General features: G+C 42.3%; 1 protein-coding gene and 1 non-coding gene across 2 annotated transcripts; one reads left to right on the top strand and one right to left on the bottom strand.

Moving 5' to 3' along the window:
- Window positions 1–2,328: 2,328 nt before the first annotated feature.
- Window positions 2,329–2,435, bottom strand: LOC141625052 (small nucleolar RNA R71). The gene has a single exon (XR_012534852.1). It is a non-coding gene; the product is annotated as a small nucleolar RNA R71 (small nucleolar RNA).
- Window positions 2,436–7,303: 4,868 nt separating this feature from the next.
- Window positions 7,304–7,714, top strand: LOC141617575 (uncharacterized). Its single transcript, XM_074434759.1, has one exon. It carries the CDS (start codon window positions 7,304–7,306, stop codon window positions 7,712–7,714), a length of 411 nt encoding a protein of 136 aa, XP_074290860.1.
- The last annotated feature ends 3,350 nt before the right edge of the window (window positions 7,715–11,064 follow it).

Here is an 11,064-nt window from a genome sequence, read left to right as displayed (position 1 = left end):
TTATTGTAGAGTGTGTGATTTCTTACCCTCCCCTAGTGTGTAAAGACACTAGGAGACTAACGGTTTGTCGAGTGCATGCCTAGAAGGAACCATCAAGCTCTACTCTTCAATTCCGACCCCGAAAGGCTTTTTAGGACCTTGAGGACAAGGACCCTTGATAGAGTTCGGAACCTTCCTCAATCAAATATAGACCAACCAAACCCACACACCCTACCAATCATTGACACCACAACCCCACTTCAACCAAACAACACAATTGAGATCCCTATAGAAAATCCCTTTCACAACTTTCCACTTCCAAGTCCACCTCAATAACCACCCCCTCAAATACCAAACCCACCACCACAAATGGCTCTACGAGATCACAACCGGTCTAACCATAATGATTCATGTAACCCTATTAATTTTGGCACTTTGGCTCCCAACAAATTTGAGATGCATCCCGCCCAAGTTGGGTTGATCGAGAAGGATTTATTCGGGGGGCATATTAAAGAGGATGCTCATGTCCTGCTACGAAAGTTCAAGAGAAAGTTCTCAATGATGAAGAAGAACGGGGTATCCGAGGACACTCTAAGGATGATGTTGTTCCCATTCTCTTTGACGGGTAAGGTGATTGACAAGAGTTGGTCGTCACACATCCAATCAAACAAATTTATAATACTCAACAAACAACTAGTTAGCGGTAAGTCGAGGTCGATCCATGGGACGGTGTGCTTTGGGTTTTAAGTCTATCTATCTCAATTTATGCTAGTGTCACAATTTGTTTGGGTTTGTAGTTGTGTTCTAAATAATAAAAGTAACAAAGTAAAGCAAACGATGAACTAAGAAATGTAAACAAATGACTTAAAACCACTAGGATGTCATGGGGTCATAGGGGATTCATGGTGTTGATCATACAAACATGTTTACAAAGTTGCAAGCAATTAATATTGTGAAGGAACCGAGTTGGTTTATGTCTTACGGTTCATAGGAAGAGTTGGGTCCCGGAGCCGAATCGATTAGATTGTACAACACCAACAAGTCGACTTACTTTCTTCCTATTCAACTTCTATGCATGGTCTAACAAGACTCGAGTTGGTTTATATCTTACAAGTCAAGTTGAGTAGATAAGAGATGGTTGTAAATACAAGGATTCATAGGCTTAGCATTACATCAAACATAACATGTGCATAAAGTTGACATCACAACAAGCAAGCAATTTAATTATGAAAACATATTAGTTTAAGCATGATTAATCCCATGTTTGTTTCCCTTAATTACCCACTAATCCTAGTTAAAGAGACTACTCACTTATTATCATGGTAAACATGTCATTAATGGTGTCAATCATCACAACAAGTGTAAACATGATAAGAGAATGAGGAAATAAACAATAAAGAGTAAAGGGTAAAAGAATTATACCAAACTTGAGATGATTCCAAATAATAAAGCAAAGAATAAAAGAAGAGAACTTGATTGATTGATGAAGAGTTGTCAATTCTCCAATAATAACCCAATAATCTTCAATTACCCAAAAGTAACAAACTTGAATAATAAACTTGAACAATAATTAAGGAAAGATTAATGTGTAATTTGTGGAAAGATTAAAGAGTAATATATTCTAATCTACTCCTAATCTAATCTAAGAGGAATTTCTAATGTCGAGGCTCTCTACTCTAAAAACTTCATGCTTTGATTATTTACAAATGGGGTATATATAGTAGAGCTTCATTAGGTTAACTAAGGCTAAATTAGTAATTAACATTTGTGAGTTCTAAACAGAGAATTGCTAGTCTTTTCGGAGAGATGAGCATCTCGGCTAAAGACGCCACAATCCGCTCGTCCAAGAGGGGAATCCGCTCGGATTCCTGCAGGGGTGGCCGAGCGTCTTTGGGTAAATCTGCTCGGATTGTTATAAGGGAATCCGAGCGTCTTCAAGGCTTGGACGCTCGGATTCTGCTTCAGAATCCTTTTCTTCACTTTCTTCTTATTCTTGTGAAATTAGTCTTTAGTTCTTGCCTCTCCTTCAATACTCGTCCATCCAATATTATCAAAAAGCTTCCAAATATGCACGAAAGACGGGAATTTCCGCCTTATTATCTCCTTTCCTACAAAACATATAAAATGCACTAGGAAAGCCAAATAGAAAGCATTTGACGGATAAAATGGCTATGGAAAGTTATAATAGTATGCAAAATGGGTTTAATTAGGGGACTAAATGTGCGCAAATAATGTTCACATCATAAACCGGACCGGTGGTTGAATATTCACCCTCCGGATACATTCACAACATGAGACGCTTTAGCTAAGGCGTTCATGGCCAAGTACTATCTGTCATCCAAGACCGCCATGCTTCGTAATGAAATCCATACTTTCCAACAAGAAGATGGGGAATCCTTGGGTGAAGCTTGGGATCGATATCAAGACCTTATTGCTAGTTGTCCACACCATGGGATCCCGGAGTGGTACATCACCCAAACCTTCTTTCAAACATTGTTGCCTAGAACCAAAGAAATGGCAAATGCTTCCGCGGGGGGAGGATTTGATCATTTAGGTGATAAAGAAGGGACGACACTAATCAAGAAGATGGTAGACTCGGAAGCAAATTATGGCTCAAGAGGAAACATGCTTAGGAGAAATGGCAAATTCCCTAAGGAGAACTCTTCTAATGCAAATGCCAAGCTTGATTTTCTCACCAAGCAACTTGAGAAATTGCAAAGGAACCAAGTTCACCAAGCCACCACCTCACATGGTCCATCCATGGAGGAAGTAGCTCAAGTTTTACCTTGTGAGCTTTGTGGGGGGAATGGCCACACTTTTGACATATGTGCCAACAACTATAATGGTGGGTATGAGGAGAATGTCCAAGATGTTAATGCTTTCCAAAGCTATTGCAACAATACAAGACCACTAAGACCACCCTACAACAATCCCAATGTCTAAAACCCAAACACCAACTTCTACCATCTGGGTTTGAAGAACCACCCCAATTTTAGCTACAAGAGTACCAATGTTCAAAACCCACAACATCTTTAATCCCAAGCCCCAAATAATCCACCCGGGTTCTCTCAACCTAGTGTGGATATCAAAATCAAAGAAACACCAACCAAAACTTTGGAAACCAACCTCAAGGTTACCAAGATTTTGGAGGAAATCAAAACAACCAAGGGTTCTATCAAGGGAACTAAGTGAATCAAGCTAATCAAGGATTTGGGCAAGGGTATGATCAAGGGTTTCAAGATCAAGGGCAAGGGCCAAATTTCAACAACAATGGTCCTAGAGGAAATTTTCAAGGGGGACAAAACAACAACCAAGGTCCCAACACTCGGTATGACTATGGGTTCCCTTTACCCACAACCAACCAACCTTATCAAGAACCCCAAAGTGAACCCTCCCAAAATGAATTTTTAAAGATGATAAAGAACATGCAAATGCAACATAGCCAAGAAATGACTAATTTTGCAAAGGCAAGCCAACAAGAACAAGCAAACTTAAGGGCTTCCTTCCATAAAGATATGAGGGAAATGGAATCTAGGATGGCCTCTCATTCTTTGGCTAACCTTGAACGGCCACTCGGTGGTCTATTAGCCTAAGGACAAAGTTCAAAGGACACCTCAAATAGCCACCATGCCCATGCGGTAGTTTTGAGGAGCGATGTAGAGCTTGAGGACCCCTGCAAAGATCTTGAAGTAGAAGTTGATGGGGATCCCAAGAGGAATAGGATGGAAATGAGTGGTGAAAAGGAAAGCCCATCCATAACACCGATGGCTAGAGTGAGTGAAGCCAAGAAGGGGAAGAAAGCTTGTGAAGAGTCTTCAAGTGGGGGAATTCAAGTGGAAAAAGATGTTGATGGATATGTGGAAGACCTTCCTTATGAGGAAGAAGCTATTGAAGAAGTGCCTTTGCAACACACCAAAAAGGTAACAAAGAATTCGGTTCCTCCAAAGGTACCTTCCAATTCTCAACTTATGTCTCATATTCCTTACCCCTCAAGAGCCGTAAAAAGTAGGGAAACCTTTAAATGTGCCAAGTTTTGTGATATGCTTGAGAAACTTGAAGTCACCCTACCCTTTACGGAAGTGATTTTGAACATGCCAACTAACTCAAAATTTTTGAAAGATATCTTGACTAAGAAGAGGGTCTTGGGTGACCAAGAGATAGTGGCAATGGAAGAGGCATGTAGTGCTCATATCCTTAACAAGATGCCCACTAAACTTGGTGACCCGGGAAGCTTTTCAATACCATGTGTAGTTGGTGGTGTTCCTATATCAAGAGCTCTTTGTGACTTGGGAGCAAGTGTGAGTGTCATTCCTTTAAAAGTTGCAAAAAAGATTGGCATTCATAACCTTGCTCCTACTACCATGACTCTCCAATTGGCGGATAGGTCCGTCAAGCGCCCTTTGGGGGTGCTTGAAGACGTACCTGTCAAAGTTGGAAATCTTTTAATCCCCGCCGACTTTGTTGTCCTTGACATCCCGAAGGATAGCCATACCCCCATCATCCTAGGTAGGCCATTTTTGGCTACCGGAGGAGTGCTTATTGATGTGAAGAATGGGCGGCTAACCTTCCAAATTAAGGGCAACAATGTCGAATTTAACCTCTCACATTTGATGAAAAGACCAAGAGTTGAAAGGTTAAGCACTATTGAAGTGATTGATGAGGTAGTTCATGAAGTGGCCCGAGAAGAAGCGGAAATGGAAGAGGTCTTCCAAATTTCATTACATGATGAAGCAATGAAAGAAGATCATGATGTAGATGAGGAGCTTTTGAAGAAAGTGGAGGGCTTTCTCCCTCCAAAGGTACAACTCAAACCTTTACCCCCCTCACTCAAGTTTGCTTTCCTTGGTGAGGGGGAGGCTTACCCCGTGATCATAAATGCTAACCTAAGTGAGTCACAAGAAATGAAACTTTTGAAAACTTTGAGAACTCACAAAGGCTCATTCGGGTATAGCATCGATGACATCAAAGGCTTAAGCCCGAGTTTGTGTATGCATAGAATTGTCTTAGAAGAGGGGAGTCAACCCAAGGTAGATGGTCTTAAGAGGATAAACCCTAAAATGGCCGAGGTAGTTAAAAATGAAGTTTTGAAATTACTTGAGGCCGGGATTATCTATCAAATAACGGATAGCAAATGGGTGAGTCCGGTTCACGTGGTACCCAAGAAGGGAGGGTTGACCATGGTTGAGCAAGAAGACGGGACCCACCTACCTACTATATCGGCGATGGGATGGCGAATGTGTATCGACTATAGGAAATTAAACTTAATGCCGCAACCCTTAAGGACCATTTCCCAATCCCCTTTATAGACTAAATGCTCGAGAGACTTGCGGGTCATGCATATTATTGCTTTCTAGATGGTTACTCCGAGTTCTTCCAAATCCCCATTCACCCGGAGGAGCAAGATAAAACAACCTTCACATGTCCCATAGGAGTCTATGCATATCGTAGAATGCCATTCAGGTTGTGTAATGCACCCGACACCTTTTAAAGGTGCATGATGGCCATCTTTTCGGACTATCTTGAGAAAAGCATGGACGTTTTCATGGATGACTTTAGTGTCCATGAAGACTCCTTTGATCATGGTCTTGACAATTTGACGAATGTGTTGAAGAGATGTGAAGAGCACAACCTTGTCCTAAATTAGGAAAAATGCCATTTTATGGTAGAGGAGGGGGTTGTACTCAGTCACATTATCTCTAGAAGGGGTATTGAGGTTGATGGTGCTTAGGTTGCCGTGATAGAAAACTTGTCACCGCCTTCGAATGTGAAGGGAGTGAGGAGTTTTCTAGGCCACGCCGGATTCTATAGGCGTTTCATAAAAGATTTTTCAAAGATAGCAAAGCCATTGACTTCATTACTCCTCAAAGATGCCCCTTTTGTATTTGATGCACCTTGTCTTGAGTCTTTCAATAGGTTAAAGGAAGCATTGGTCACGGCTCCAATAATCCGGGCCCCGGATTGGAACCTCCCTTTCGAGATCATGTGCGATGCATCGGACTTTGCGGTTGGTGCGGTCCTTGGGGAAGTGGTTGACAAGAAGCATCACGTCATCTATTACACAAGCAAGACCCTTGACCAAACACAATGTGGCTATTCTACGACCGAAAAGGAGGTGTTGGCAATTGTGCATGCCGTTGAAAAGTTTCGGCAATATCTAGTTGGGTCTAAGGTGGTGGTTTACTCCGATCACATCGCCTTGAGACAATTAATGGTGAAGAAAGATGTAAAGCCCCGACTCTTGAGGTGGGTGTTACTACTCCAAGAACTCGATTTGGAGATTAAGGATGAGGCCGGGTCGGAAAATGTTGTGGCTGACCATTTATCAAGATTGACCATTGAGGATCATGGGATACAAGACAAGGGTTGACTTATCAATGAGTGGCTAAGGGATGATGGCCTCATGGAAGTTATCACCAAGACCCCTTGGTTTGCGGATCTTGCAAATTACCTTGTGAATGGTTTCATTCCGGATGACTTCGAACCAAGGGAAAGGAGAAAGTTGAGACATGATGCAAGGAGGTACTTTTGGAATGACCCCCACTTGTTTCGCAAGTGTGGGGATGGAATGTGCCGAAGATGTGTTTCTAGAGAGGAGGGCTTGGAGATCGTTGACCGAGTTCACAATTCCGCTTATGGGGGATATTTGGCAACCTCAAGAACTATTGCCAAGATCCTCCAAGAGGGATTCTATTGGCCCTCCATGTTTAAAGACATCCATTATTTGGTGAAATCGTGTGATGCATGCCAAAGGGTTGGGAATATTGGAAAAAGGAATGAGATGCCCCTTACCAACATATTGGAAATTGAGCTCTTTGATTGTTGGGGGATAGAATTCATGGGACCGTTTCCCAACTCTTGCGGGAATGAATACATCTTGGTAGCGGTGGACTACGTGTCCAAATGGATTAAAGCGGTGGCCTCTCCCACCAATGATAGCAAAGTTGTGATGATACTTTTCAAAGGAACAATCTTTCCAAGGTTCGGGACACCAAGAGTGGTTATAAGTGATGGTGGATCCCATTTTCGCAAAAGTACTTTCAAAGCTCTACTTGAATCACATGGAGTGCGGCATAAAACCGCCCTTGCCTACCACCCTCAAACTAGTGGGCAAGTGGAGGTTTCTAACCGCCAAATCAAGGCCATATTGGAGAAAGTGACAAATAAGAGCCGGAAGGATTGGTCACAAAAGCTTCCGGATGTGTTATGGGCATTGAGAACCGCATACAAGACACCTCTTGGCACAACGCCCTACAAGCTTGTGTATGGCAAGGCATGTCACTTGCCCGTTGAGCTAGAACACAAGGCTTGGTGGGCTCTCAAAGAAATGAATTTTGACTTTGATGCCGCCGGAGAGATCCGATTTCTCCAAATGAATGAGCTTGAAGAATTGAGGTTGAAAGCTTATCAGAGTTCCAATATCTATAAGGACCAAACAAAGAAATGGCATGATGGCAAGATCATAAAGAAAGATATTAGTGTGGGAGACCTTGTTCTCCTTTTCAACTCCAAAGTTAAGGCGTTCCCGGGCAAGCTTAAATCGAGGTGGTCGGGACCCTTCAAGGTGATGCAAATATTTCCTTATGGTGCCTTTGAGCTTTGGACTTTTGGAGTGAGGAATGGGGGAACCTTTAGGGTCAATGGTCAACGCATCAAGCGTTATTATGCGGGTGACAACAAAGGGCCGATTGAGGTGCTCTACCTCGGGGAACCCCTTCCCGAGGGGGAGACAAATTGAAATTTTTGAACAGTGATTTGGTTTGGTGGAGTCCCTCAACAACCACCATTTGTAAATATCATGCATTTTAGGTAGTTAATGAGAGACTTGGGGAACATCTTTTGTCGATTTTGGATTGGTGACGGAGCTCAATATTGAGGAAAACAAGTCTAATTTTCATTCGGCCCAAAATCCCGACATGATGCGTCGGCTTGATAGTGGAAAACAAGATTACCGAGGCCAAATGAAAAGTTCGATTTTCAAGTTAGTGAAAACTTAAACATGTTGGAAAATTGATGAAATTGAGCGAGTGGTGTGCTCTGCCGGTAGGCCGGCAGCCGGTACCCCTACCGGTAGCGAGCACAAATTAATTTTGAAGCAAAACTGGGAAAATGAACCTGGGAGTGTGTTCTGCCGGTAGGCCGACAACCGGCCCACCGGCAGGGAGCACACTATATGAGATTTTAACTTGCAAATGTGGAGAACGCAGAACAAGGAGTGTGTTCTGCCGGTAGGCCGGCAGCCGGCTGACCGGCAGGACACACATCAAGAGTTGAGTTGCTTTGGTGGAAGTTGAGTAAATGAGTGGAGGTGTGTTCCGGTAGGCCGGCAGCCGGCAGGACACACAGGTCAATGGTCAAAATGTATAGAATTAAGCTTGAAGATGTGTTCTACCGGTGGACCGGCAGCCGGTCCGTCCACCGGTAGCGAGAACATTTGAAACTTGAGGGAAAATTTTGAGAAATTTAAAAAAGGGTGTATGCTCAGCCGGCAGACCGGCAAAACACACCTTCTGTTTAGATAAAATTCAACAACTAATTAGCAAACAAAACCGTGCTCCCCGGCAACGACGCCAAAATTTGATAGGGTTGTCGCGTACCCTAAACAAAGATAATATTTTTACCCTAGGCTTGACTAACAAACAAATTAATGTAGTTAGGGAAGTAGGGGTCGATCTCGGGGAGACGGGAGTTGTTAATTAGTTGTCATGGGTCGAATTTTATCTAGGTCGATACGATTGATTTGAGATTTGGTTTATAAATTAAGGCGATAGACAAAATAATAAATAACAATAAAAAGGAAAATCTAGGGGACGGGCTTTCACATGTAAATTAGCATAGGAATATTGTCGAATACGGGTATAGTGAATTCGGTAATTGTCTAAGTCAATGGCACATGCCTCTCGGTTTATTGCCGACAATAAAACGGGTTCTAGAGGCTCTCGCCCTTACTAGGTCGCTTTACTATTATTCCTTTGTCTAATTCCCTTCCCACCTCTCGATTTTAAGTCGGAAATTAACGAGTATAAACAAATGATTGTGGCCGCAATACATAGTTTATAAATTAAATCAAGCAAAGAATATAGACAATTACAATGACAATACAAACCCGATTCAAATAATATAAAACGCTAATTAAACATGTTAACCCCCTTCACCCTAGAATATTAATCTACTCAAACATTATAAAATGTAAACAATTGACAAACATAAGTGTAAATAATGACATAATAACAAATATGAAGATAAGATAATGAAATTGATAAAGGAAAAAGAGGAAAAGAACAATACCAAAAGAAATGGAACAAGAGAGCGAGAAATTGGAAGAACGGAATGTTTAGATTAAAACCGAATCGGAAATGTAAAATAATTGAAACGAACTACGTACGAAGTATTATAATAATGTAGATTTTTTAATTGTAAACCTAAACTAAGCTAAAAGCTAAATGACGGCAGACGGCAGACGGCAGAAATATCTCCCTCGAAATGACGGAGCTGCTGCAATTTATAGCATTTGAACAAAGCAGACCAACAGTCACGTGAATCTGACCTAGCGGCTGCCACTCCGATCGGGGCCACCACCACCCCGATCGGGGACGTGACTTTGTGTTTTTTTATTCTCTAAATTTCAAACTTGGCTGTGCTTGTGTGTCACCCTGGTGGCTAGGGGTTGTAAGCTCGGGGTTACAATGGACAACCTGTTTTGCTTCTCCAACACCACGCCACGACCAGGAAACCACCACAAAACCACCAGGCAACGGTGGCAAAGGTGGCTAGGCTTACTTGGGCGGGATTGCCCTTGTTTTTGTGCTTTTTTTGTGAATGGTTTTGTTTGGTTGGATTTTGGGCGGGATTGCCCTTGTTTTTGTATTGCAAGTTGTTTTTTGTTTTTGGATTTATCCATTTCATGCCGTCGTAATGCCGAAATTCCGGCTGACGTTTTTTGTTGTTGCTTTTTTGATAGCAGGGTATCGTCTGGGACCTATGGGGTCCGTCATTGAGGCTTTGGAGGAGGGAGTCGATCCTGGAGGGGCTGTAGCAGCCGAGGAGGCTGCCGTATTCAAGGCGGTGGTGGAGGATGCTTTCGTAGAGGAGGAGAGGCGGCTGATATGGCCAGCTTGTCCTTTTCGTTGTGGCTCATAGACAGGGTGGCTGATGAGTGGGGTTCAGTATCGGAATGGTGCATCGCATCATGGTTCTGAGCCTCCTCATTATCCGAAGTCTGCAAGACACTGTCCTCTTTTTTGTCGTGGAGCAGGAGCGGGGGTTTATCGTCATGGTAACCTCCTCTGCTTTCGCAGTTACTGCTTTGTTTCCCATGTTTCTCCCTTTCTTTTCTGATCGGAAGGGTAGGGAGTGCTTAGTTCGGTAGGTGGCGGATAGCCCCCAGTTCGTTGTCTTAGGCCAGTGTCTGTATGATAGACGTTTGTTTTAGGCCAGTGTCTGTATGATAGACGTTTGTTTTAGGCCAGTGTCTGTATGATAGACGTTTGTTTTAGGCCAGTGTCTGCATGATAGACGTTTGTTTTAGGCCAGTGTCTGTATGATAGACGTTTGTTTTAGGCCAGTGTCTGCATGATAGACGTTTGTCGATGTATTTTGCGTAAGGCGGTTTGTATATATGTGTTTTTGGATTGTGGTTCATTTTGTGATTTTTGGCTTTTTGTGTTGTGTTTAGGAGGAGCGCTGTCGGCTGTTGATTCTCCTTTTGCTTTGCACCAGTTCCTGCGTCGTTAGTGTAGAAAACAGGCAACAAATAACACATACGCATAAACGCAAACACGTAAAAGCATTTGATTGAAAAACAAAAGTTAACCAAGATGACTTGAAGTTAAAATTTGAGATTTTGAAATGACATTTGAAAATTCCGTGACAAGTCGTCACGTTCGGAATTCAAAAAGAAATTGATTTGAAAATTTGAGCAATTAACTCGTGTCGTGAATTAAATTGCATCGAAATTATTGAAATTGACTCGAAAAATTCAAACTCAAACCGTCAGGAAAGAATTTTAGAAAAGGATTTTTGCGAGTATATTTGATTTTTGATTTTTGAGGTCAAGACTCGAATTTGTGAGTGCTTGAATTTTGAGGA

This window comes from Silene latifolia, chromosome X (genome assembly GCF_048544455.1).
Source record: "Silene latifolia isolate original U9 population chromosome X, ASM4854445v1, whole genome shotgun sequence".
NCBI classification, from domain to species: Eukaryota; Viridiplantae; Streptophyta; class Magnoliopsida; order Caryophyllales; family Caryophyllaceae; genus Silene; species Silene latifolia.
This window is presented reverse-complemented; position numbering and strand designations above follow the sequence as displayed.